The sequence below is a fragment of the Tripterygium wilfordii genome, chromosome 23 (assembly GCF_013401445.1).
Source record: "Tripterygium wilfordii isolate XIE 37 chromosome 23, ASM1340144v1, whole genome shotgun sequence".
Classification (NCBI taxonomy): Eukaryota; Viridiplantae; Streptophyta; class Magnoliopsida; order Celastrales; family Celastraceae; genus Tripterygium; species Tripterygium wilfordii.
Genome location: NC_052254.1, coordinates 3,447,758 through 3,475,527, shown reverse-complemented (window position 1 = coordinate 3,475,527; position 27,770 = coordinate 3,447,758). Strand labels below are relative to the sequence as shown.

Genomic DNA, 27,770 nt, shown 5'->3' with positions numbered 1-27,770 from the left:
TAAGCTAAATTTAAGGGATGAGCTTTACATTATGCATAAATATTTTTGAGAACTTCGTAAATGTGTATTATTTAGCTTAAGGAATTCAATAATATATTTTTTTATTTAAACTAAAAATCAGACTTTAACATAAGAAATATAATGATTCTAATCGTTTGTTAAACACAAATATTTCCATGATTTGTTTGAAAAAATATATTATTGGATTCCTTTATAAAAAAAATTGGGGTTTATTTGTTCTCCCCCAATCCGGGTCGGATCCACATATCACATAGACAGCTAAACCCTAAAATAGCTTTCACTTTTCTCATTTGGCTGCTCGCTGTAGCTATACGCTTTCTCTGTTAGCGTTCCCAGCACACGTCTTTCGTTTCCGACTTCTCTCCCTTTCTCCTCTGTTCTCAAATCTCAACGTCGTTGTTCCGTTTTGCTTCAGGTATGCTATTTCTGTTTCGTTTTTTTTTTACTTCTTTTAATTTCAATTTATCTTTGCGTTTGCTGTCACAGATTTCCTTTACTTCCGATCAATTTCTGTTTGTTTATTTGATCCATCAATTAAATTTATGCGTTGAATGTTAAAGAAAATCATAAAATCTGCAGGATCGTCTTCTAGATTTTAATTTTGTTAGTTTAAATGTTCAGTAGTTGTTCAATAAATTTTATTTTTTATTAATACATTACATAATCTCTGGATATAGAAGAGAGAGGGAGATGGCCGACAGGTTGACGCGTATAGCTATAGTGAGTTCGGACAGGTGCAAGCCTAAAAAGTGCCGTCAGGAGTGCAAGAAGAGCTGCCCCGTCGTCAAGACTGGTACTTTTCTCTCCGCTCTCTCTTTCTCTCAGTGGATCGATGTTCTATAAGTGCCCAATATTATGCTTTCCTGTCTGAGTCACCTATTCATGTGAATTTTGTCTGCCCCATTCATGTTTATATGAATATCAGCGCCACTCTTTCTTTGTTTTTGGGTATTGGATTTGTTTTCGATATGTTTTCTGTAGGTTAACTGCCTTTAGGACTTCTAGTTTCTATCTACAAATTTATACGATGTGATAAGTATATTTTATGAATGAAATTCAGAACATTCAGTTACTTTAAAGTGTTGCTCTGTTTTTTTAGCTATCATTTATCCTTCAACTCCTTTTAGTTGACTATCCCATTTCTCTTCCTACATTAGTTGGTATCGGAGGACTAACCTATCTGTAATGCTCGAGGACGAATTTTCTCGAGCTAGGAGGGATTGATATTGATGCAGCAACTTTGCAATAAGTCTGCATTTAAAATATGTAAAATTTTGACTGCAGATTTTGTGTACTTATTAAAAATATGTAAGTTTGAGATTAGTTGGACATGGACTAGGATCTTATAAAGAATTTTTTTGGTATGTATAATTTTATGACCAAACTCATAATCTCATATATCTAGGTGGCCATTAAGGCAAAGGAGTGAACCTTTAGACTTTATTTTGAAATTTACTTATGATGACTAGGTTTACTGCCTTAAGCTTCGACTGAAATGGCAAATGGTGGGTTTGCTATAATCATATTTCATTAAAAAAGGAACAACTAATCGTTAGTAGAATGCCAGTTTTTGCTTGCAAGTTAATCCGTATCAAATAGAACCTCTCAAATTTTTGTGCAGGGAAACTGTGTATTGAGGTTACTTCTGCCTCTAAGATTGCTTTTATCTCAGAGGAGTTGTGCATTGGATGTGGAATCTGTGTTAAGGTTTGTATATTGAAGTTTGCATCTTTGTTGGCTTTTGTAAGTTTTTCTCTACAGGAAGATATGAACTGATAAGTCGATCCACTGGTACAGAAATGCCCATTTGAAGCAATCCAGATCATCAACTTGCCGAAAGACTTGGATAAAGATACAACTCATAGATATGGCCCCAACACATTTAAATTGCACAGGTTAATTATCAACTTTTCTTCCTTTATATGCCATACTATTTTTTCTATCGTTTGAGAGATTGTGAAATTAAAATTACAGATTGCCAGTCCCAAGGCCTGGGCAAGTTCTTGGGTTGGTTGGAACAAATGGCATTGGGAAGTCTACAGCTCTTAAAGTTTTGGCTGGAAAACTGAAACCAAATTTGGGTCGTTTCAATGTAATATCATCAGGCACTTCATCTTTATTGCTTCTTCAATCGTATATCTTGTTCACTGATTTTCTACTTTTCTTTTGGCAGAACCCTCCAGATTGGCAGGAAATATTGACATATTTCCGAGGTTCAGAGCTGCAGAATTATTTTACTCGTATCCTGGAAGACAATTTGAAGGTACATTTCTGTTTAATTCGATGAGGACCCCCTGTTAGAGTTTCTTTTTATGTCACTGTTTTGTTGCTTAGTAATACATTTTTCAGAAAAGAAGACAATTTTTGTGGAGGGGATATCATATGAGCTCTATAACTACTTGGTTAAGATATTGAAGTGGCCCAAATTGCAAACCCATGTTCCCTAAGCACTTTAATTTTGGCACGTATATTTTATTGGTTTATTTAGTATGCTGATCATTTTCGCATTTTTAACTGGGATTATCACTACTTGCTAGTCATTGGCACAATTTTATATATAATAGCAATAAGAGCTGGAAGCCTCTGAGTAAGTTGCATAGATGTGAGTGTGACTACCTAATGCAATATTCTATCCATATGATGGTTCTGTTCTTCAACTCTTCAAGTTGTGAAAATGGTAAAACAGAAGTTAGTAAGTTACAATAAGAGTGGGTTACGGACCTTTCAGTGGGAGTGGTGCATACATTATGTATGATGCATACATGTGATGTTTTAACCATGCAATATGGTTGCCTGAGTAGTTTAGTCTATTTTTACATTTTTTAATTTTGTTCATAAGTGTGTTGTCTCTTTTCTGGTAGTCATGAATTCTGGATCTTGAGTTTTCCTCCTTCCTATACTTGAATTATTTTGCTTTGTTGTGTTGCTCTTCCTCGCTGAACCAAGTCCTTTATGCTTAAATACCAGAGAAGATATTTTGATGATGGAGAATGTTAATAGTGTTTTCTTTGTTATAATGTATTTGCCTGTAAATATGCACAACAAGAATCAGAAATCTCGTATTTTTCGTGCTACCTGGTGTTGCATCCCCGTGTGGCGACTTTTTGATCATTGTGCATGTACTATTTGACTATTATCATCTTCATCGCTGGAGAGAAATTGATTGGCTATTCTTTTGAATTGTAAAATTGAATTCAACAGGCTATTATCAAGCCACAGTATGTTGATCACATTCCAAAAGCAGTTCAAGGCAATGTGGGGCAGGTGCTTGACCAAAAAGATGAGCGAGATGTAAAGGCAGAACTTTGTGCTGATCTTGAGCTGAACCAGGTGATAGATCGAAATGTTGGGGATTTGTCTGGTGGAGAGCTCCAGAGGTTTGCCATTGCCGTTGTGGCCATACAGAATGCAGAGATATATATGTTTGATGAACCCTCAAGTTATCTTGATGTGAAACAAAGGCTGAAAGCTGCCCGAGTTGTCAGATCTTTGCTGAGGCCTAATAGGTCTGGTTTGATTTTCTTCGTTATTTTTTTTTAATTTATCTTTTCAGATACTTTATTTCTTTTTTACACTAGATTTGAGCAAGATAATCAACTCTATTTACTCTTTTTTTCCAGCTATGTAATTGTCGTGGAGCATGACCTTAGTGTCTTGGATTATCTATCGGATTTCATTTGCTGCCTGTATGGGAAACCAGGTGCATATGGGGTTGTCACTCTTCCCTTTTCTGTTAGGGAAGGCATTAACATATTCTTAGCTGGATTTGTACCTACCGAAAATTTGCGTTTCCGGGATGAATCTCTCACCTTCAAGGTAGACGTGTTAGTTTATTGGATATCCCTGACGGGCCTGCCCTGGTCTCAACATTTACTTGACCATTATTGTCATTATCAATTTTTAGGTTGCTGAGACACCTCAAGAGAGTGCCGAGGAGATTGAGACATATGCACGATATAAATACCCAACCATGGCTAAAACTCAGGGGAATTTTAAGCTTCGCGTGATCGAGGGTGAATTTACTGATTCTCAGATTGTTGTAATGCTGGGTGAGAATGGAACAGGGAAGACAACGTTTATTCGTATGCTGGTATTTTCTCTTTCAATCATTTTTGTGCCCTTAGTGATATAGATCTTGCCATCAAATATTTTTTGAATGGAAACAAAATCTATTGCCTATCTGATTTGCTATGGGATATTTGGATGTACAGGCTGGTTTATTGAAGCCTGATACTGTTGAAGGTACTGATGTGGAGATTCCTGAGTTTAATGTATCTTACAAGCCCCAGAAGATTAGTCCAAGATTCCAGTCAACTGTCCGACACTTGCTACATCAAAAGATACGTGATTCGTATACTCATCCTCAGTTTATGTCAGATGTTATGAAGCCACTGTTAATTGAACAACTAATGGATCAGGAAGTGGTGAATCTCTCTGGTGGGGAGTTGCAAAGAGTTGCATTATGTCTCTGCCTAGGGAAGGTAAAATGTTAACTAATCCTGTAAATAAATTCGGAGACACTCTTTGTTGGTAGTCTATTGAGTTTGAGTGAAAAATGGGGTGGTATTTTGATGGCTTGATCCTGTTGATGGTCAAAAAATTCATAGTCGAGTTATCTTCTTCTTTCTAAGATTGCAATGAAAGAGTAGAAGAGTTTCCATGCAAAGTGCATAGGAGCATGATGAAGAGCGAGTTTAATGAGATAATTGGAAGATTGGTTGGGTTAGGATGTCGATTTGAATACTAGCTTCATGTACTGAAATGGAGGGGCTTTGGAGCAAATCATATTTCTAATCTCTTTTATTCTTGTAGATGGAGTTTTTGAAGGCTGAAGCCATATGATCACTGTGATCTCGAGACTCACCGTTTTATTTCCTGTGAATTAGCAATAAAACTTTAGGAGTGGGTGCAGTTTTCTTTTTATTTGTCTTCCAATTTAAAAGGAAAAGGTTTGGCTAATCAGGTCAGGGCTATGTTACTAAGATCCTTAGTAAATTGTGGGTTAAGTAGCTAATGACTCTTTTGGTATCCTTCATTCTTTATTGAGAGTTTCTCCAGTCATGAAGGCAAATGATGCATTACCCCAAAAAGCCTCCATGCATAAAGGCAAACGACACATCACATGCCTTATAAGAGTTGAGCATGACCCATGATAACATAAGCCCAGGGTTTGAACTTTCTAATGCCCCATCAATAAAATAGTTGGGCCGGAGGGTTTTTCATTGAAATTTAAGGAATAGAGTTTTTTGCTTTGAGATTGTCATCGGTTGTGATAGCCAAATCCTTCATTCTAAATGTCTTGTTTGATTTTTTTTCCCCCGAATGGAAAGAAAATTTATCGGATGACCGAGAAGGTGGATGGAGGGCTATATATTTATCCTCAGTTAGCAATATATTTTGGTACTATATTTTGTTGGAACAAGTCTGGGTTTGTTCCGTTGAGGACTAGTTTTTTTTTTTGGGCATGGATGTTTGGTCTGTACTTCTTTATGATAGTATATATCTAGTTTGCTCTCAGGAACTACTTATCTGAGGTAGAGGAAGCTTGGATATGTGAGTGTTATGGTATGAAAAGTGAACTTTCAAGTATAAGATTTGAAGGAGACAAGAGGAAGGCTTAGGTGAGAGTGACAAGGATATGAAAGAGAGATTAGTAAATAGTGTAACTATAGATGGATTGAATGGCAAAAGAGATTCCCCTAGGGAAAGGAGGGATCATTATTTTGAAAATTTGATTTCCATGATCAGGCGAACATGTGGCCCAGTGGTAGAGTTGTAGTGGTTTAACCTCACATATTATGTGGTCGTAACGTCTGCATATATCCTACCTGTCCCCAACCTCGCCCATGGCAAGAGCCTTGTGCACGGGAGTTGTTTACCACTTTACCTTTGTTTTCTATGTTAAAATCTTTGCTCTAGACATGTAATACTGTGATTATAGTTTTCAGCTTAGGGTAGCTTATTAATTTTTTCAGCTTAGAGTAGCTTACTGATGTTTTCAACCTAGCGTAGCCTTGTTTTCCTCTCAGTTGTTTTTGACACACTGTTGTTTTTATTTTCCTTCCCTGTACTCTTTTTTTGAGCGGCACTATCTTTATGCCCCTGGAATAAAAATTTCTTTTGCTCTAGACATGCAATAGCTGCTCTCTTGCTTGAGTAGTTGCAAAGTTTGGCTGGTTTTAACTCTTACCTGTCACTGAAGGAAAGTCCTGGATTTAGATCCGGCATTAGTGTTTGGGATTTTGGTTCCTCATTACTTGGGCAATTGCCTTGCAAAATCCCCTTTGTTAGATTTGTCTGCAGAACTAAGAGCAAATAGTCTCGTTATCTGTGTCTGCTTATAGAATGAGGAAATTTCTTGAAGAGATCTAACCCTTAATGTTTCTTTTCATTTTATATTATCTAACCTGGGTTTGTTGTGGATGCAGCCTGCAGACATTTATTTGATAGATGAACCAAGTGCGTATCTTGATTCTGAGCAGCGCATTGTTGCTTCCAAAGTCATAAAGAGGTTTATTCTTCATGCAAAGAAGACTGCATTTGTGGTGGAGCATGACTTTATAATGGCGACTTACCTGGCAGACAGAGTTATTGTATATGAGGGAAAGCCGTCTTTGGACTGTGTTGCGAACTCTCCACAGTCATTGTTGACTGGGATGAATCTATTCCTATCAGTAAGCCTCTTTTACTATTTATATATTCCCTCTCTAATTAATGAAGTGACAATATTGAAGATTGAATTATAGTACCTGACTTTACTGTTGGAAATATTTTTCTTTTGTTTATGGAAGATCATTCCTAGATTTATATCCTTTTTATCCAAACCTCAGTCTGGCCCTAAATACTCAAGGCAGCCTTAACTTTCACTTGTCTATTAATTGATCAGCTATTTAATTTTATTGATATATCCTCTCTTTTGCTGCTCCCTTCCCTTAACAAACCCTCGTAGGGGAAGATTTAGAAGAAAAAATGAAATGGTGCTCACCTTTCCAATTTGTTGCGCTTAATGCAGCATCTGGATATCACATTTAGACGGGATCCAACAAATTTCCGGCCAAGAATCAACAAGCTGGAATCAACCAAGGACCGGGAGCAGAAAGCCGCTGGATCTTATTATTACCTGGATGATTAAAGTAGTGTTGACAGGTTTAATGAACTTATTTCCACCGGTCACTCTCTATATGCACTTCCTCTTGGAATGACTAAAGTTCGACTGTTGTCTTCATTTTGTTTGCAGGTGGTGATTTATGCATAAATCTCAAGGCATTGGCAAAACAAAAGAGAGCTGGGGTGTGGGATTCTTGCAAAAATTATTCGTAAATCGACTAAAGATGGTTGTCATGCCTTGGTGAAGGGCTCTATGTCTCTATGATGCTTCTTTAATGTAATTTCTTTGAAAAAGCCATATATTCTCCAGTTTTGGTTAGTCTTCTTGTGTTGCTAGGCTGGTGTTACTGTATTTCATATGATTTGCTACAGCCTACAGCTACGACCTTCGTGTTTGATGATACACTTACAATATAGAGACATGAAAGCGAGGTTGAGCAAAATTTGTGAAGGGTTTTTCATAGTTATTGGAAAATTTTGAGACATTAGTCTGGCGAGTGACATTACCAGTATCGGAAATTTTATTTTTAAATCATGAATTATTTTTTATCAAAATAAAAATAAATTAACACTATTTTTGATTTAGTTAATTAGTATTTTAACTATATATTTTTTACCTAAATAAAAAAAATTCAACAACATTTTAAATTTAAATTCAGAATTTTTTGTGGATTTACAATTTCAATTTAGATTTTATTTCATTTATATTAAACCGTCTATAAATTTTATATCTTTTCAAGTTTAATTTGATTTTTCTTTGATATATAAAATAAAGTTAAGACTAATAAAATCGATCAAAATACATTCATTTTTTTCAAAAAAATTGTACAGAAAACATTCAAGTAAAAAAAAGTCACCAAGTTAAAATGAACCCATCAGCTATTGTTAAACAAATGTTAATGGGAAATAACTGAAAAATTAACCGAAAAAATGAAAAATCAATCTAACCGTCAAAAATCAGTTCATTGATTGATTAAATTTACCTCAAAAATCGATTGAAACCGACCGTGACACACAGACTTCACAAGATAGAGAAAGACAACACAAGATAGAGAAAGGGAGGGAGCCGACCCAGGGTTAGTGGGCACCTTCTTGCTTTTTTTACGGCTCTGTTTTCTTTCAAAAAAACAAAATCTGTTTTTGTTGCCTCCTCTGTACAGCAACACTTGCCCCCCTCTCTGTACAAATTAAAAAAAAGAACTTTTTTTCGTTCTTTCCAGATCAAATCTAAGCGTTGATGCTCCAAAGTTCGACTCCAAAACCCTAAAAAGAGAGAACCCAAATCCAGAATCGAGAAAATGGAGCAATTAAAGACGATTGGGAGAGAGCTGGCGATGGGGTCGCAGGGTGGCTTCGGCCAATCCAAGGAGTTCCTGGATCTGGTAAAGTCGATCGGCGAGGCCCGCTCCAAGGCAGAGGAGGACCGAATTGTCCTCCACGAGATCGACACTCTCAAGCGCCGCATCTCTGAGCCCGACATCCCAAAGCGGAAGATGAAGGAATACATTATCCGCCTCGTCTACATCGAGATGCTCGGCCACGACGCCTCTTTCGGCTACATTCATGCCGTCAAGATGACTCACGACGATAATCTACTACTCAAGCGAACTGGATACCTCGCTGTCACTCTCTTCTTGAACGAGGATCACGACCTCATCATTCTCATTGTCAATACAATCCAGAAGGACCTCAAATCCGACAATTATCTTGTAGTTTGTGCAACTCTTAATGCTGTCTGCAAGCTCATCAACGAGGAGACCATTCCCGCCGTGCTCCCCCAGGTGGTGGAGCTCCTCAGCCACCCCAAGGACGCTGTCAGAAAGAAGGCAATCATGGCTCTCCATAGATTCTACCGCAAATCGCCCTCCTCTGTCTCCCATCTTCTATCCAATTTCCGCATGGTAGGTCAGCCTTATACCCATCTTTGATGAACTCCCAGTAAAGCAATCTTCTTCTTTTTTGTTATTATTTTCTTCCTAATTATGTGGGGAATGCAATTGCAGAAGCTTTGTGACAATGATCCTGGCGTCATGGGTGCAACCCTCTGTCCTCTCTTTGATCTTATCACCATTGATGTGGATTCTTACAAGGACTTAGTGGTCAGCTTTGTCAGCATTCTCAAACAAGTAGCTGAGCGTAGATTGCCAAAGGCTTACGATTATCATAATATGCCAGCTCCATTCATTCAGGTGTGTCTCTTCGTATTTGCATATATGCTAGTGAAACACTTGCTTTGCTAGTCAAGTTTGTTGACACTGCTTATTTGTTAGTCTTTATATCTATTCTGGATCATGGTTCATTCAAATCTTAGTTTAATTATGCAGATCAGGTTGCTGAAAATTCTGGCATTGCTTGGCAGTGGTGACAAGCGGGCTAGTGAGCAAATGTATACTGTTCTTGGTGACTTATTTAGAAAGTGTGATCCCTCGAGTAATATAGGAAATGCTGGTCTTTATGAGTGCATTTGCTGTGTTTCTTCCATACATCCCAATCCCGAGCTATTAAAGTCTGCCGCTGATGTAATATCTAGATTTTTGAAGGTTGTCCTCTTACTATCATGTGGTACAACTTGAACAAACTTATGTTATTGAAGTCTTATGTTGTTGCTTTTGTCTTTCATTCCTTGTAACGTGTGTTATTACATTGATGTTGGCAGAGTGACAGCCACAATCTTAAATACATGGGCATTGATGCCCTTGGACGACTGATAAAAATAAGTCCAGAGATTGCTGAGCAACACCAACTGGCTGTAATTGACTGCTTAGAGGTAAGATATCATTCTTGAATCTTGAGGCTTTCAGTTCTATGGATTGGATAACTGATTATGGTCTATCAATTTTTCTCAGTAAGTATATCTTGACCAGTTACAATGAACTACTAGATAATGGTTTCGTTTTTCTTCTTACAGAATTAGGATGTATTCACCACCACTATATCGCATCTTAATAGATTGTCTGATGTCGATACACTGGATGCCTCCTCAACTGCAGAAGGCAACCCTTGTTGTAGTTGCGATACTAAACTAACAATCTATAGAAAACTCTCTAATCTATAGACTATAGCCCTCCCTATCTTCCTGTCAAGGAAGAAAAAATTGAGTATATAGCCTCCCTCTGGAAATCAACGTTTCAGTGATCCCTTTGCAAATTAAATCTTGCGTTCCCTGCAAAAGTGTGAAGATTTGGGAATTGGATTCTTAAAGAGACAAGCCAAACCAAGTGCCACAAATTCACTGAGTTACCCTTGCCAACAACAAAGGAAACGAAATCCATTCCAAACATTCATCCTTTTGTCACTGGTATCTTACTCCTGATAATGTGCTTTTACCGATTAAGGTGGTGTCTTTTCCCAACCAACTAATCTCTTCAAATCTCTCTATAAGTTATTAGGTTACTTTCACGAGGTTTTGACATTTATTCTTTAGGTGAAAATTTTTGCTAAATTAATACCCTGGCTCGTTTTTGGGGGGTGTGGATAGGCTTGTCAGTGCCGGATCCGGATCCGATTAGGTAGGTTTTGATACAATAATATACCTGTTTACCCGATTAGGGCCCAAACCTGATTACCCGCCACAAAACGAATCCGGATATAAAAGGCTCTGGCAATAGGCGGGGCGGGGTCGGGTACAGACAATGTGTATGCAGACCTTACCCCCACATAATATGTAGGGAGACTGTTTCCAGGAATTGAACATGTGACCTCAAGGTCTTTTTTTAATCAAACCTGCATAAGGGGCAAACAAAGGCAAAAACAAAACTATCAATTAGGATCAATAAATACAATATCATAATCCTTGTTAGGACTCTCTAATGAAATAGTACGGGCTTCAAGGCACTCTTAGGAGACTCTACCACTCCATCTAGTGTGAGCAGACCTCTGCGCCACATCTTGCGAATAGCAGCATCAAAGTTGACTTTGATCATATCAAGGAGTGGAGGAACCCATTTACTCATTGCCCGCATTATATCCTTCCCCTTTCTCCAACTTTGCCAAGCATTTATATGCTCCATGTCAGATTTCTTTATATGGTCAGAAATATCCTTGATATCAGTAACATAATTTTCACAAATTGATTTATTCCTAAACAACCAGATGCTGTCAATGAGAACTGTTGCTTTTAGTTGAAACTCGTGTTCTCTTTGGGAATTTTTAAAAAACTTCCAAGGATATAAGAAAATCTGCAGCCAGGGTTGGGCAAGGGGAATGCAATATCGATTTCTATTTTACCATAGTTGTATGTAATTTTTCATGATAGTTATTTATTAGATGATACTTTTTAAATCTATTTTCAGAATTATATTGTATGAATATCAATTGGGTCTGGTCGGATACCCTGTTGTTAACAAATCCGGATTCAGAACAAGAAATTGTATATCCGATGGAGCTTTTCTTGAATTCTATGGACTTCTATTTTGTTCAATACTATACCTATTTCCTTGCATACTTGTTCTTATATCTGTATTGCATGCTAATCATGGCTGGTGCTGATACAGGATCCAGATGATACTCTAAAGAGAAAAACTTTTGAACTTCTATACAAAATGACCAAGTCCTCCAATGTAGAAGTGATTGTTGATCGGATGATTGATTACATGATTAGCATTAGCGATAATCATTACAAAACTGAAATAGCATCTCGATGTGTTGAACTTGCGGAGCAATTTGCACCAAGCAATCAATGGTTTATCCAGGTATATAGATTCTTTCTTTTGCTTTTCAGCTTGTTTATTTAACTTAATTTGATTGTTGATCACCTGAACTTTCAGTGTTTGCCATTCCTGATGCTTGTTTACAGACCATGAACAAGGTTTTTGAGCATGCAGGAGATCTAGTTAATATTAAGGTGGCACATAACTTGATGCGTTTAATTGCTGAGGGATTTGGAGAGGATGATGACACTGCAGATAGTCAGCTGAGATCATCTGCTGTATGTGGATCTAATAATTGCTCTTGATTTAGCTTGATTATGTTTGTATATGCATGTGAACTGATTTTCAATACCCTTATAAATGAAATATTGCAAGGATTGGAATCATGAAAATGATTAGTTCTAAATGCATCTGAACTCCTTCTATCCATCTGTATTAAACAATCCTTCATCCTTCTGTATATAAAATAATCCTTCATCCCTCTGAAAAAGAAAATGTAGGATGGATTAGTAGAATGACTTATGTGGTTTTTTTTGTTAAATATGGTTTCCTTAGAGGTTAAAAGTCTTTTTCTTAATTTGCTTTGCTGGGTTTTAGCTTTTAACTTTATTCCTACTTGTTACAATTGCTAGTTCTTACCTCTTACATAGAGGATCGGTGACTTTTGAAAACTGGAAGGGATAGTTTTTTAATCCTCTTATTTCAAAAGGACATTATGAAAAAAAAAGCATCCAAAAAGAGGAAAACCACCTTTTAGAGTTTAGACGGCGACCGTGGCATCAGCCTTTCTCTTGTTCTCTCTTACCTTCTGTTTATTATTTTGTGGTGCAGGTGGAGTCATACTTGGGCATTATTGGTGATCCAAAACTTCCTTCGGTTTTTCTTCAAGTATACTTCAATTTATCTTCTGTTCTTTAGTAAGCTTGTATTTCTCCATTTAAAAATGGTTGAAACAAGGGGCTGCTGATAGTTATATTAATGGTCCATTTTCATTACAGGTTATTTGTTGGGTATTGGGGGAGTATGGTACTGCTGATGGAAAGTTTTCTGCATCGTATGTGAGTGGGAAATTATGTGATGTGGCAGAGTCATATTCAAATGATGAAATTGTTAAGGTATGCTTCAAATGTTAATGATATTTATCCACAGAAGGTGATATATGTCTTCATTGGCAAGCTTATTTTCCAATGCATAACATGTGGTTTGAAGTTGGTTGTGAGCTTTGATTAGATTTCATGGTGTAAATGCCGCATATATATGTTCCACGTAAAAGAAAAAAAAAACACTTTTATTTATGTTCTAAGTGTTTTTTTTTACTCATTTGTATCTTTAGTTTGTGTTATGCTGTTTCAAAAGTGGGAACATTATTTTATGTATGCTTCTGTAGTTCTGTAGATATGCAATGTCCTTGCACCTTGATTCGGAAAAAACAGGTCATTAATGAATCAGTGGGAATTCCTTAAGTGCTTAATTTTTAAGTGGGAGATGTGATTTTCTTACCTCTGGACCAGATTCTAGTTATGGGTTGTTATGCCATGTGAAACACCATTTATGCCCCAATCCCCAGTGGATGCCTGGAATCCCTTTTATCATATAGCACAACTGAGCAGTCCACTTGCAATGTTCATGAGGACATGGCCTTGCTGGAGATTGTCTACTGTCATGATTCTCTGCCAAGCTGCCTCCTAGAGGAATAAACCCATCCCTTCAGACCTCTGCTGGAGAAAGTGTGCACCAAATAGCCTTCCAGGGGAAATTAATATCTCAATTATGGTCATACTTACTTCTTAACACCTTAAAGTAGCTTTTGCCTGTGCATATACCAGCTCTTACTTTCTTCCATCTAAGAAAGCCATGCCTTTCTCCAGATACCATGTGCCCTGCCGTAATGTTGTAAACCTCAATAGCTCCCCCAGTGCCTATTAAACTGAATATACCAAATCTGCTCCCCATTGAATAATAGCAATTTTCGCTTTTTTGTTCCCAAGCGAATCCACGTAATGGACTCCTAATTTTAGCCGGCCAAAATATTTGAGATGAAGATTTTATGATTTCAAATTGACATAGGCCAAAGTGTTATTAGCGGTTGTCCTTTTGCAAGTTCTCGTGAAACTGATGCATGTTTTGTATGGCATTTTCTATACTGTGGTTATGATTATTGTCTTCTATCTCAAATCATATTTGCTTGAGTTTTTGTTGTAATTGTTTGAAATCTCCTGATCATTTTATCTGTAGGATCTTCATGGGTCTCATATACTTTTTAGTTTTTAACTTTTTATGTGGGTGACACTTTCATGAATGGTTAGATTTACATTCGGTAACATAGATAGCGTAATGCATGGGATGAGGTTCCACGTGGTCTTGGTATCTATAACAGTATAGTTGTTTCTGATGAAATTTTGGATGCTTGATTGTTATGTTTATGTAATTTGGCAATATGCATCACTTTTCAGCTAATTTGTCTTTTTTTCATTTGTTTTTGTTTGCTTACTTGTGTCTGGTGGGTTGTCTTTTTTAAAAAATTTCATTTGGGTGGGGGTCTCAATGCAGGCTTTTTGCCTGAGAAGTTGCATTAATTACATGCTAATACTCTTTCATTCTAGTATTTGCTTTGCTATATGATCATCATGGGGAGTTGGGAATGCCTGAATGCTTTTGAATCTCTCTGCCTCTGCCTCTGCCTCTCTCTCACTCTCTAAAACGGTAATATGTTGCTACTTTTTTTTGAAGGCATATGCAGTTACAGCGCTTATGAAGGTATATGCGTTTGGAATAGCCGCAGGAAGGAAAGTGGATATGCTTCCTGAGGTAGATTTTGAAGTGTGTATGCACAAATTTCTTTCTTTAATCTGGATCAGCTGTAAGTATATAAATTATAATACACCTGAAATCCAATAGGAACTCCGATCCAACCATTGGTAGACGAGGCCAGATTTCTGTTTCTATAATATTTATTGGTGGATCCTTGATATCTTAGATTTCTTGCCCTTGGTAATGTCAAGCATTTTAATTTCATCATATTCTTGCATTTCAGCTTCTTCAACAATACAGAATTCAATGGATTAGGGGAATTTTTAGACCTTTTTTTGAGAAGGTGAAACTAATAAATACAATGAGGGGCGCCAAGGGGGTTCTGTTCGTGTGCATTGTGCAAAGTTAGACGGGATATTGTTTTTCTCTAGCTGTTCAATTTACTTTGTTCCTTGACACTTTCCTGGGCGTGCAGCATTTTATGAAACTAAAATTATTGATGACAGACAAATTTGTGGGTCCCTAGGCCATCTGGACTTTAGCATGAGTGGAAGGACTAATAAGAGAGTCTTAGAAAACTGATGTACCTATGTGGTAAAATTCTACTCAAGGAGGATTGCTGAAGAGAGCTTGTGATTTGAATGAGGTGAACTTATTTGAACTTAGCTGTCATTTAGATTTACACGTATTAGTGTTTGGTGGATACAAATCAGAGTCGGATTAATGAACTTGAAGAGCTTCTTAGGATCTCTGTTGGATTGCTTCTAAATCACCTTATAAATTTCAGAATATAATGAAGTCGAAATGTTTATGCAGATTACTTTTGTTTTTGGCATTAATGCAGATTTCTTGTCTAATAAGTAATAACCATTGCAAATTGCAAAAGCACTCTCTTTCTTCCTCTCTCATACTCACTAGCTCACACACTGTTTTTCGAAATGCAATTTACATGTATTTCTTTTAATCTCCTTACATATATAAGATAAATATATTATTGCCTAGATATTCTTAAGAAAAGACTAATTTACATGCATGTCCCTTACTCTTCTCAGGAATAGTAGTATCTGTTTACAATGCATTTTCTTTTTCAGAAATATTTTGAATTTGTTCTCTCTTCCCTTTCTCAGTGTCAATCTTTAGTAGAAGAATTGTCGGCTTCTCACTCAACAGACTTGCAGCAACGTGCTTATGAACTCCAAGCAGTCATTGGCTTAGATGTTCATGCTGTTGAAAGTATAATTCCATCAGATGCAAGTTGTGAGGACATTGAGGTCAGCTTTCATTTTCTTCACCTTTTGCCCCTTTGTAATTTGGTTCCAGTGTGGAGACTGATGAGAAACATAACCCATAGAAACTGTCATTTTCTCTATAGTAATTAAGAAACTTTTATGATTTAGGTTTAGTTTCAGAGCTTTTGGAACTTAACCAGTTCTTTTACTTACTACATGATCTAGAAATTGACATTTAACCTGTTTCTCCTGTTAAATTGAGGGAGCTTTATTTCGTCCAAAAAAATCGTGAGTTTTATTTTGGCATCTTAACTTAAGAGCTCAATTGTTTGTCATGCTTGATTCATTATGCCATGCCACAACATCAAGCATTTTTTAACCATGCTATGCAAATAACAGAAAAACCCCTTAACTATGTAATGCTATTTGGAAGTACAGGTAATGCAATCCTAGGTTTTGAGAGTGGTAATTTACTTGTTATTCTTTTCATTTTTGTTGTTGTCAATGTTAATTCTTTTCTAAAATGTATCTGCATTGCAGGTTGATAAGAGCCTTGCTTTCCTCAATAGTTATGTGCATCAGTCGCTAGAAAAAGGAGCACAACCCTATATTCCCGGGAATGAACGTTCTGGAATGTTAAACATCGGCAACTTTAGAAATCAAGACCACAATGAAGTTTCTCATGGTCTTAAGTTTGAGGCATATGAACTTCCAAAGCCATCAGTTCCGTCGTTGGTTCCTCCAGTGTCACTTGCATCCTCTACCGAATTGGTTCCGGTGCCTGAGTCATCTTATTATAGGGAGACCCAACAGGCATCATCAGTACCATCTGTTTCTGATATGGGATCCTCTGAAGTCAAGCTACGACTTGATGGTGTTCAAAAGAAGTGGGGTAGGCCAACTTACTCCTCTTCCAGCTCCACTTCAGATTCTGCTTCACAGAAAACAGCAAATGGGGTAACACAAGTTGATCGGACGAGCTCTGTGAATGCAAAAACACGTGATACCTCTATTGATTCAAGGAAGCAACAGGTTGAAATTTCTCCAGAAAAACAGAAGCTTGCTCAATCACTCTTTGGAGGTGCATCAAAAACTGAGCGGAGAGCATCTTCAGCTGGCCATAAAGGTACAAAAACTAGCAGCTATTCTGGAGAAAAGTCTCAGGTATCCAAAGCAGCGGCTGCATCTAGGAGTGAAACTGCAGCTGAGAAGACAGTTCCTATTCAACCCCCTCCAGACTTGCTCGACTTGGGTGAGACAATAGTCTCTGGTGGCACTCCATCAGTGGATCCATTTAAGGAATTGGAGGGGCTGCTCGACTCGACCAACGTTACTTCAACTTCCAATCAGAGCAATGCTGGCACTGCTAAAGTGCCTGATTTTACATCCCTATATGAGGAGGGACCTGGAAGTGTGCAGAGAGGAGATACGGCATATTCACTATCAACTAATAGCAATGATAACCTTTTATCCGGATTGTCAAATGCCAGCATCCAAAGTGCTCCCGGAGCAACAACAACGCATGCTACACAATTTAATAAGGGCCCTAACCTTAAAGATGCACTGGAAAAGGATGCGCTCGTAAGGCAGATGGGTGTGACACCATTGAGTCAAAATCCCAACTTGTTTAAAGATCTGCTCGGATAAATTGTTACGTGGAAAACTTTCACCTGTGTCATTGAAGCTAAATGTCATGTGATCGAGTTATGCCTTCATGGAGCTGGCCGGTTATTTATTTGCATTTATGCAGTGATACAATGTGGTAGTCAGAACTGAAGGCACTTCAGGACAGATTAAACTGGCCCTCACTGTACTGGATTCGGATGGGAGATTTGTAGCTGTCGCGGGATGATTTATAGGTTTTTTGTAAGAATAGATAAAATTGGTGTACATGGGGCATTCCCTTGAGGGATTCAGTGCTGAAGTCTCCTTGGTTTAGGTTGGCTGGACCCGAATTGATAGGTTGAGGAAGTGCATGTTTTGCTATCTCGGTACAATAATGCTGTATTTTATGAGCTATGATTTGAGTTTTTCAACTTGTGTAGTACCACCTTCAAGAGTCTTGTAAGTCACATACTTTTGGGAATTTTGAGCTATGGAATGGGTACTTAATGGAAGGGAGCAAGAGTGCCTCAGTTTTTGTGGTATTATTTTTTAAAAAAATATAATTTTTTTATAATTTTTTTTTCATTTTCCTTTGAAAACCATGTGTTACATATGATAAGGGAACTAAAAGGAAGGTAATTGGGCATGATCCATCAGGTCATCGTACAGGCCAAGTAATATTTTATCTTAACTGATACATGCCTTAATTGCTTACTATTGCCAATAAAACCAAGTTTGAGTATACAGAGGTCCCTCCCTGTATTCAAATTCAGAGTTGCAGGAGTAATTGGTGTACTACTGCTGGTTTTTGCTCTTTATTATGTTCAGATAACAGGAGAATTTCTGAATTTGAAACATAGGTTTATCATGCCACACACACACACACATATATATAGGTGGGTCTACACATGATTTTTTTTTTTTTATTATCAGGATCAGGTTCTGCCCAAAAGAAGCTTATCTGAACATAATAATAGTTTACTAAACATTTGTAACATAGGTCCAAGAAAGTGACAGTGCCGCACTACTGCTTGTTTTTGCAACAAAATTAAAGTGTATATAATACGGCAAACTATTAAACTAATAACCTCAAAAGGCATCAATGCTTGATAGCCAGATTAGATATTTTGCCGACTTTGCTCAACTGACAAAAGAGAAACTACTCAAATAGTGTAACTTAGTCCTAGGTGTATATCTTAACTTGATTTATTTGAACCACTTGGGGATAGTCTTATCGCAAATCTTTATGGGGGCAAACCGTATAAACTCCTAACATCCGTAAGTTTGATACTCATTGAGAACAATATCTTTGTGGCTATGCATTGAGCTTTGACTCAATTTACTATGTCATTTGGTGGAAAACTTCTTCCACATGACGAACTTGTATAACATCGTTTTCCGTTAAAAAAAAAAAACCTTGCTTTGGTTGGAATTGGATTTCTTCTTTACCAGTGCGTGCATGTATTAGTCAATAATGGACTTCACAAGTGCCAACTTAAGGATTTGATAACTTAGCACAACTTTGACAGAAGAATTAAAATAACAAAAGTTTTAAAATAAAAGTGCCAAATCGATTTGGTATCTGCACCTCATCTTAAAAAGCAAACACTAGCCAAGGAAATCTAAAAACAAACGGAGACGCTGCCACATAAAAGGAAAAAGTTTGTACCTGGCTTTCAGACTTATAGTAGCCTTACCCATATTTGATACGATTCCATGCTTGCTCTCACACACAACCAACACTACTTTTAGAACAACAAATACACACCCCCCTCCTCCTTCTTTTGTAAAACTATCACAAGTAAACTATAATAAAAATCTCTAACTCATACAGAATACAGAGCGTAACGTAGAAAGCTTACCTGTTAATACATCGATAACCCTAAATCCTAAATCATGTTACCCCAAGTCCCACAGCGGGCAAATAACAAAATGAATTGTGTGGTTTATATGAAATGAAGGAGAACAAACTCGATGGCGTAAACTTTTGAGTCGAGGGACTTTCCTCCAAGTCATAGTACACCATGCGGCCCCATGTAACGTGGGCTCTAAGGCAGCATAGAGATGAAAAGAGGAGATTGATATTAATACATTGCCATTCCAACAGATAATTAGAGTGCTAAACAAAAGCATATGTTCATGTATGTATATGTATAAATATGATCAGGAGGTGGAATGGTTAACAGTGAAGCTGAATCATGAAACATACAAAGGCAGCATATCCAAAATTCTCTCAAAAAAAGAAGAAGAAAAAGACAAGGAAAGAAAGTAATAAACAAAAGTCGTTTTCTATGCAAGCAGTCAAAACCCTGTGACACTCATGCTGCCATAAGCTCTCTCCACCCCAGTCTCAAGCAAGCTTTTAGAAAACTTATTATTTTTCCTCTCACCAGTCACCAAGCAAAGGCCACAACGAGCAATCTATATATCAAGGAGCAGATGGAGGTTCTTTATGGCCAACACCGGGGCTATGACCTGGACTTGTTGGCCTGAAGGCTTCTGCCTCAGTAAATTTGTAACGATTTATTCTACTGTAATATCTATCAATGGAAGGAGGTCTCTGCTCACTCGAATCAGATACTCCAGGCTTTACTGGTGGTGGTGGGTGAACACTCTTTGGTAACTGCATATTTAGAGGCCTTTTCGCTGCTACAAAGTCACAGTGACTATGCAGTAAGAAGAGGATCACATAAAAACATAAAATGAAGCTTTTGGGTGCCATTTCTATTTATTATTGATGGAAACAAGAGGTTTACTCACTAGCCAGTAGAAGAAGAATAAGAAGAAGAAATGAAAGCTTGTCAAGCTTCTTCTAATGAAATGTTAATGGTGCAGGTGCATATGGCCTAGTATATATGAATGCTGCATAGAGTGTGTCCTATTTAAGGAGAGAATGTAATGGCCCCACGTGCAAACCAAAAACACATAAACGATGCAACATATGGCACCAAACTAGGATTATTAAGATATTAATGCAATATAGAAATGAAAGAAGCAAACATGGGAATAATTCCATATAGGGTAAGCTTGGCATTTCTTCCTTCTTTCCAATTCAAAGAGCTTTCTTTTCTCACAGCCACCCATCAATATTAATATACAACATACGGGGAAAAGAGCATGGATCTTGATAAGACAACACCAAGGAAATACTTTACTTTTTTTTGACATTTCTGGTTTGTTTTAAGCAGGTGGAGGGTGAGGTACTTTTCTATGCTTTGATCACCTTTTTAAACAAAAGAAACACCACTAGGATCTGTAGTAGCCCCACCAATATCAGAAACCTAGTTCTCCTCAACTTGCACTTTACAACAAGGCATCAGATTCTTAGGCTCAGGAGCTCCTTAGATATGACATTTAACTTTTGACTAGGTTGACATATGGCTGCCTCTTAAATAACATGTTTGGTTTCGCATATGTAAAAACCTCTTCATTTAAATTTTCATGGCATCCTGGGGCAAAAGGCTATCTGTTGCATGGGCCTGGTATGGATCTACTAACCATTGGAGCTTGGGCCCTTGGTGGAACTACAAAACCAACTGGTGCTTTGGCCCAACAAATCCAACAAAGTAACATTGAAGTGAAGACCAATGCTGGGATTCAGGTAACTGGAGGATTCTACGTGATTGGAAGGACGTGAATGATGGGGCAAGAGTCCAGCACGAAGCTTGAGTCTAGGGAGGTCTGATCGTGGAACTAATATGGGCTGACATCTTGCAACGGTTACATGATGAAGAATTCTATTTAAACTAGTTGATGTTTTTGAGTTGATTATCAAATTCTGTATTGAAAAGTACTTATTCATAAAGTAAGGAGTGATTCCTATTGTATTCTGAGAGTGATTCTCAACAATTTGGTGTAACAAGTTATTTGTGATATATATATATATCTTGTTTACATCACATCCTGTCACCAGTTAATGCTAGGGTTTTTAAACATTCTTTAGCGACAGTTGTACAATACTTTCTAGTTTCTATCAAGCTTTACGTTGTTCTCCATAAACTACAATTCTTTAAGGAACATTTCCTTCCAAAAAAGTTCCCAAAGCAGCCTTTCCCATGCAAGTTGCTAGTTTATGATATACAACAAGTTGCAGAGAAATAGTTAAAATCACTACGTACATAGTCCTAACCTTCCCCAGAAATAATATAGACATCCCAAAAGTTCAGCCTATAGTTGAGGGAAGTGAGGTACTTTCAAGTTTCTTTTAATGATAGAACATTCACTCTGTCTCCAACTTGTTCTTTAGAACACTCAAAACTCAGCATTATTTTTCTTCTTCTGGTTTTGTACGTAACATGACTGGTGCACTTCAAGGTGTTGCATTGCAGTCTCACTACAACACATCTCCCCTAGAAATTTATAAAACTAGGTTCCTCTAAAGTAGATAAAAAGAGAGAGACTGATACAGTATTTCGGTCTCAGTTTCTTCATAGCTTTGTTGTTCATTTAAGCATCATTTCATTATAATCCACCAACCAACATCACTAAATGTCCCTGCCATGATTACATTAGAAATCACAAGCCTGTCAGAATTATTAGTTTTGCCCATGAGTGGCGAAAGATGAATGGTAGACAAGTAATGCAAGCACACGAATAAGGGGTAGATGTGTACATGGGCTGAGCACAAATATTCACACTTTTAAGTCATACTTTGATGACATACTTCCAAAATAATAATGAAAGGTTTAACTTAACAATCTTTAGATATTTTCTGCATATTTTCTTGGTTTTTTTAATTCTTATTCAATGTTGGTCTCTGAAAACACCGGTGAAAGGCACATTGTTTAATGTAATAATGAAGACCCTAAACCCAAAGAGATCAGAGAAGAGAAGGTAAGGTTTGATGTGTTTAGACTTGAGATGGGTCTCCACTCTCCAGACACAGAAAGAGCTGCAAAAATGAAATCTGCAGGACGACTGATAAGCCTTTCTAGTTTGCTGGACACCAAATGAAATGATCTTACATTTTTAGTGGTCAACTTAGCATATGATATGGGGCTTTTGTCCGTGCGTGATGATGTTATAATGAATATAAATTGGTTCTCTAACTTTAGCATGTGTTGATGATGTGGTTTTAGTGCTACCCAAAAATCATTGAAATTTTCAGAGCATTCAATTCAACTTTTCTTTGACTAATGGATTTCAAATCCAATGGAACTGCTTTCAGGGGTCATGGAATCATGTAGATAAAGGCATAAAGCCAACTAGACCTCTTACGGATCCAAAGAGGAATTTCAAATCAAAGCTAAATAATAAAAAGGTAGAACTCAGAAGAAGTGACTTGGATTAGACAAGGTTCTAGCCTGAGCCATTATGTTGTGGCATTGCGTTTCACTGCACTCAAATTAACTACTAAAGTTTTTTGTCAAACTAGATGGCTTGTTCAAAAAAAAAAAGAAAAAAAAAGATGGGATATTTATTGACATTGTCCTACATCTAAATCTTGATTCTTTTAGTGTGGTTCCATGTATGCATGCTCTTGCACATGAGTGTTGAAGCAAACAAGCTATTTGATCAGTGATGGATACACTAGCAGTCATGATCTAATCACTTCAAGGAGAACATTCTAAAACCACATGAATATATAAAGCATGAAGAAGAAAGTAAAGAGCTTTTACTAAAACCAGTATTTGATTGCAAAATATAAGGGACACTGGGATAGGAACATAAAACCAGTATGCTTCATTTTCTTTAGAATAGAAGGAACAGTAGCATAAAACCAGCATGCTTCATTTTCTTTAGACATATGTGCTTGTACATCAGACTGTTCGATTCTTTCAATCCCTAGTCTAGAATAAAAACTAATCTGTATACAAAAGGAATTTATTTAGGAAAAAATGTAAGATGCAATTCAAAAGTATTCAATTTTGATGTCCTCGGTTGCTACTTGATGTAAGTATGTAACGACAGCATTTTCCGAATAGCCATCAATCTAGGCAGAGCATGGGGATACATCCACCAACAAATGACTATAGATTCAGCAAAGTGGATAAAAAAAAACCTTGAGATTACGGATATGGTATAAGGATTGCTGAAACAAGGAGCCTACCTTGAGGGTGAATAAGCCAAAAGATTTGAGCCCTGTGGAACTCCTTTGCCCGATTGTGACTGAGCGGAACCCGGATTGCTAACAAAAGGCTCATAAAGACCCATTCCGAAGACCAGCATCACCGTTCCTAAGATAAGAGAGAGATATCTGAAAGTGTAAAAGGATCACAATTATTATTGATGAGAGAACAAGAAGAGAAAGAAACTGAATTTACAGCAACGAAACCATCAATATAATCTTCGCAGGGTGTAATTTAGACACCAACTCTCACTTGGTTTCACTGTTCACCACTCTTTATGCCAACATCTTCCTTCCTTTCGCCATGAAACTGCCTCGACCCTTCGTCACAAGACCCGTAAAAGGTATACCAACACCAAGAAAGACTAATATATTTGTTGAAGCTCGCCAATTCAGTCGAAATCTGAGATGGGTCTTTGAGTTTAGACCATTTGGAGCTAATCCTCCAGTTGCCATAGCCAGATGCTCAGTTCATCACATCTTACTTGCTGCTCCATTGGAGACCGAGACATGCTCTACTACGCTTAATTACATCAAAGAAGATCTTCATCAACATTACATAACGAATTAACGATGTCCACTGTTTCAAGAAAAAAAGTGTGAGAGGCCATTCTTCCGAGTATCGGAGATCCCCATGGAAATGAGAGTTGGGTGAGGGTCAATTAAAATATTTTAAAATGTTAATTATAATTTATAAAGGAAAAATCAAGCTGCCCTAAATATATAGTAAATTCAAAGAAGAAAGGATTGGTTCTCCTGGGCAGCTTTAATCCATGGCCCATAACCCCAACCCGAGAATCGGGAAACTCAATTCAGTTACTCCGACGAGGCGAGGCGAGGCGAGGCGACGATCATCGATCAGAGGAGGAACTCACTCTCTCACATTCAAAGGTTTTTCCCATGGGACTCTCTTCATATATTGCATCCATACACATATTTGTCAAAATAAAGTTTTTATTTTTATTAAGTTTTGTTGCGGAGAATTTCGTTTATATTAATATTGTTCAATGATTTCTCATATTGTACATCAGTAATTCGATAAGGTTTTCTTTCTAGGGCTTCAGATTTGTGCTCATTCTCAGAATTGGTGATCTCAAACGAGTTTGTGTTGGGAGTGTGTTCAGATATATAACCATAGCATGAATCTCTCCGGGTTAAAACTTTATGGACTCGCAAATTCCCGAATTGGATTCTCAAGAATGATATATTTGTAATCACGCACTGAGTTTTGTCATGTTGTTAGATGGACACTATTTTTGACACACTTTTTTGAAGATGGCAAGGAAGTAAATGTTCCTGGTGTTGCTCATTTGAGGTTTTTTCAGGTAAATCCACATGCCCCATCTACATTTTTTGTTGATTTTGCTTCAAGGAACAACATACACTTGCCACAGATTGACTGGAAAGTTTTGGGTTCTATATGACTGTCAAATAAGCCAGGTATATGTCATAATAAGTATGAGCAATTTTAAGAGCTGAAAACAATAAATAATGGTAGAGGAATGGATCCAAGATATATAGTTCTATCATGATTTTTTGGAGAACTTGTTTGAGGGTGTTGTCGAGCTGCCTGATATCATGAAACCTCTTTAGAAATCTATTGACATTGTTGATTCTAAATAATTTTCTGTCCATACTTTATGGGTTTATACTTTATACTAGAAGTGTTGAAGGAAGTGATGCTCTTGATTTTGGCAATAGAATGTTGAGTACAATGGATAATTTTTTGTTGAAGATTCTAATGAATTGATCTTAGTATGGTGCCTGTTCCAAGTTATATTTAGTTCAAAGTGTTTCTTTTTGGTCATATGCAAATATTGGATTCATGTTTTGCTGTATGTTTGTTCCAAATGCGTGCTAGGTATTATATATATAGACTCTTGGAAGATTTGTTGATGATAATCTGAATATCAATTATAGAGAGAATTAGTTCAGCTGGTTGTGGATCAGTTCAGTTCTTTGGTTCAATTTTTTTCCTTGCGGTTTCTTATGCCGTCTGCTAGTATTTGAGATTGGATCATTTTGGGGAGTAGGGAGTGGTTACTAGTGGGGGAGATTATATGGGAGTTTCAGCTTACAGTTACTAGTGGATCTGTATGCTGCAAGAAGTTATACAGAGCATCTGCTATATACCTTGTGAATTTTCTCTGATTATTACTTGTACCTTGAGATCAATAACAGAATGAGTTTTAGTCTTTGTCTTCTATAGTCTTGTTTTTCTGAAGGTTTGTAAGTGGAATACTTGATAGATATGAGTCAAAGAAGCTTCAAGACTGTCCAGGTTATTCTGAAGTTTTTGTCTACAGTATTGAATTGATGTGAAGGCTTGGAAGGTACGGTAATGGGATCCAGGGCTTCACAATTCGTTTAGAATAGAGAGAATCTACAATTTTAATAGCTCATTTTAATTGTTTGGTGAGACAGTAAAAAGGTTCCAAAGATGTTCCCCCCATAATCTCCAAACAGGAAAAGGCCAACCCCTCTTTATTTTTCTTCTGTTTTTTTTGGGTATTTGGCATTAGCAATGCAAGTTTGGTATACTTTTCCTTTAAGAGATGAAGTGAACCGGGATTCCTTAATAGGGTAGGCATATATATATATATATAGTCTTATATAGGCACAAGACACAAATGCTTTGGAGTTAGGAAAAGAAGATACCTAACCTTGCCCCACCACTTAGAACTAGGTGCCCAACTTAATTCTCTCCCTTTTCCCTCCTCTCTAGTCTCCAACTTCACCACATAAAAATTGCTGAGAGCCCAGAAATCCAAAGCAAAAACGAATTAATGTTGTCAAATCTCTGATGGGTGGCAATCACCATAATCCTCCAATGCAAAAGAAGCTGATATCGCATCGTCAACGGCCTACTCACCTTTTGATCTGGTTTGCAGCCGTGATCTGTGCAATCCTAGCAGTGGCAGTGATTATTGTTGGCATTGCAGTCTTCATTGGTTACCTGGTGATTCACCCCAGAATTCCTTACATAAGCGTGACTGATGCTTATCTGAATGCATTCCAGTATGACACTGCAGGTTTGCTCGAAACGCAAGTCACGATCGTTATTAGAGCAGAGAACGATAACCAGAAGGCGCACGCAACGTTTTCAGACGTGGGTTTCACTCTGGTTTTCGATGGGATTGTCATAGCGAGGCTGGTTGCAGAAGCGTTTGATGTGAGGAAGAACAGCTCCATTGATCTCCCTTACGTCGCGACGTCTCTGCCAATACCTCTGGATCCTGAACAGATGGAGTATGCGAGCCTTTCACTGAAGGAAGATAGAGTGATGTTCGAGCTGAGGGGGAGTGCAAGGGCTCGTTGGAGAGTAGGGCTTCTTGGATCAGTCAAGTTTTGGTGTCATTTGAATTGTAATCTACGTTTTCATCCTTTGAATGGTACCTATGTACGCTCTCGTTGCAGTTCCAAGGCCAAATGAATTATGAATCATCCCTCCCTCCCCTTCTTTTCTTTCACATTTTCTTCTTTCTCGTCTTTCTTTTGATCAGGTGGTCCTTTCTCCTCTTCTTTTCTATCCTTTTTTTTTGTGTATATATATATATATATTTCGAACCATGAACAAAGAAAGGCATGATTGAAAAGCATATTGGCTAGTGATTGTGAGGCCCCAATTCTTGATTGGAGGGGACATCGAAAGCCTCTGCCCTTCCATCCCTTGGATAGGTAGAGAGGGAGGGTAAAGCTTTTGGTTTTTTCACCAAGAGAACAATGATAATAGATGAGATGCCTGATCAAATTGATCGGGGAATGTAGAAACGAGGTTCAAGTCTACCAATCTCTATTAGGATGCCTCGGCTACATACATCATTGCATGTCCATTTTGACACCTATCGTAATGATAAACGGCGCGTCTCGCCGTGACATTATATATGATTTTTCTCATATATGTGATTCCTTCAAAATAAGGTAATGGGTTTTTTAGGTTATGGTCAAAAGTAAAGCTTACTGATTACAGGAAGGTTTTGTTTTCTTGCTGGAAATATCAGGATAATGACTTGTTTGAAGAGGGTAAGGCGGGCAACTTTTCCTTTTATCATCTTTTGTGTTGTCGAGTGGTCCTATTAAGTCTTAAGTCTTAAGTAAGCAAAGCTCTTTTCTTTTCCTCATCTACCTAAATATCTTCTAATTGACAAAACATAAAGGTTCTACCAAGCCTAATTCTATTTAGGGAAAATTAGAGATAAAATCCCTTTATCAAATCGGAGCTTCTTCCTCCGACGACTATTCCAGCCAGCAAATGGATAAGAATAATGCGTCTAGGTCTGGATTACACTATCATAGTGATGGCTTATGACGACGACGTCTCCGGCATTCGGATCGAACACT

The 27,770-nt window shown here is 37.5% G+C and overlaps 4 protein-coding genes across 10 annotated transcripts; 3 read left to right on the top strand and 1 right to left on the bottom strand.

Annotated features, from left to right (window-relative positions):
* The first annotated feature begins 277 nt into the window (after nucleotides 1–277).
* LOC119993560 (ABC transporter E family member 2-like) lies at nucleotides 278–7,616 on the top strand. Of its 2 annotated transcripts, none has more exons than XM_038840738.1 (13): nucleotides 278–436; nucleotides 699–814; nucleotides 1,643–1,728; nucleotides 1,819–1,916; nucleotides 1,996–2,113; nucleotides 2,195–2,284; nucleotides 3,223–3,527; nucleotides 3,642–3,837; nucleotides 3,926–4,111; nucleotides 4,233–4,502; nucleotides 6,450–6,695; nucleotides 7,034–7,167; nucleotides 7,259–7,616. In XM_038840738.1, the coding sequence occupies exons 2-12, from the start codon at nucleotides 712–714 to the stop codon at nucleotides 7,151–7,153; spliced, it is 1,818 nt and encodes a 605-aa protein (XP_038696666.1). In that variant the 5' UTR covers nucleotides 278–436; nucleotides 699–711; the 3' UTR covers nucleotides 7,154–7,167; nucleotides 7,259–7,616. The 2 variants fall into 2 exon arrangements, with proteins under 2 accessions (XP_038696666.1, XP_038696667.1); XM_038840739.1 differs by having other exon boundaries at nucleotides 279–436; nucleotides 702–814.
* A 583-nt stretch (nucleotides 7,617–8,199) lies between these two features.
* On the top strand, nucleotides 8,200–17,859 carry LOC119993273 (AP-4 complex subunit epsilon-like). The gene is made up of 11 exons (XM_038840323.1): nucleotides 8,200–9,029; nucleotides 9,132–9,317; nucleotides 9,453–9,668; nucleotides 9,785–9,895; nucleotides 11,622–11,819; nucleotides 11,924–12,055; nucleotides 12,609–12,665; nucleotides 12,776–12,892; nucleotides 14,508–14,585; nucleotides 15,656–15,799; nucleotides 16,298–17,859. Exons 1-11 carry the CDS (start codon nucleotides 8,427–8,429, stop codon nucleotides 17,402–17,404), a joined length of 2,949 nt encoding a protein of 982 aa, XP_038696251.1. The 5' UTR covers nucleotides 8,200–8,426; the 3' UTR covers nucleotides 17,405–17,859.
* A 1,136-nt stretch (nucleotides 17,860–18,995) lies between these two features.
* LOC119992424 (precursor of CEP4) lies at nucleotides 18,996–23,770 on the bottom strand. 4 transcript variants are annotated; one of them, XM_038839100.1, is made up of 3 exons: nucleotides 23,637–23,770; nucleotides 23,412–23,558; nucleotides 19,644–20,008 (listed from the first exon to the last, which is right to left on the bottom strand). In XM_038839100.1, the coding sequence occupies exons 2-3, from the start codon at nucleotides 23,503–23,505 to the stop codon at nucleotides 19,791–19,793; spliced, it is 312 nt and encodes a 103-aa protein (XP_038695028.1). In that variant the 5' UTR covers nucleotides 23,506–23,558; nucleotides 23,637–23,770; the 3' UTR covers nucleotides 19,644–19,790. The 4 variants fall into 4 exon arrangements, 1 of the variants encoding a protein (XP_038695028.1); XR_005466395.1 differs by lacking the exons at nucleotides 19,644–20,008; nucleotides 23,637–23,770 and adding an exon at nucleotides 18,996–19,410 and having other exon boundaries at nucleotides 23,412–23,545; XR_005466394.1 differs by lacking the exons at nucleotides 19,644–20,008; nucleotides 23,637–23,770 and adding an exon at nucleotides 21,358–21,856 and having other exon boundaries at nucleotides 23,412–23,548.
* Nucleotides 23,771–24,193: 423 nt separating this feature from the next.
* Nucleotides 24,194–26,899, top strand: LOC119992423. 3 transcript variants are annotated; one of them, XM_038839098.1, is made up of 3 exons: nucleotides 24,208–24,320; nucleotides 24,486–24,754; nucleotides 25,679–26,899. In XM_038839098.1, the coding sequence occupies exon 3, from the start codon at nucleotides 26,233–26,235 to the stop codon at nucleotides 26,860–26,862; it is 630 nt and encodes a 209-aa protein (XP_038695026.1). In that variant the 5' UTR covers nucleotides 24,208–24,320; nucleotides 24,486–24,754; nucleotides 25,679–26,232; the 3' UTR covers nucleotides 26,863–26,899. The 3 variants fall into 3 exon arrangements, with proteins under 3 accessions (XP_038695027.1, XP_038695026.1, XP_038695025.1); XM_038839099.1 differs by having other exon boundaries at nucleotides 24,194–24,320; nucleotides 24,494–26,899; XM_038839097.1 differs by having other exon boundaries at nucleotides 24,486–26,899.
* Nucleotides 26,900–27,770: the final 871 nt, after the last annotated feature.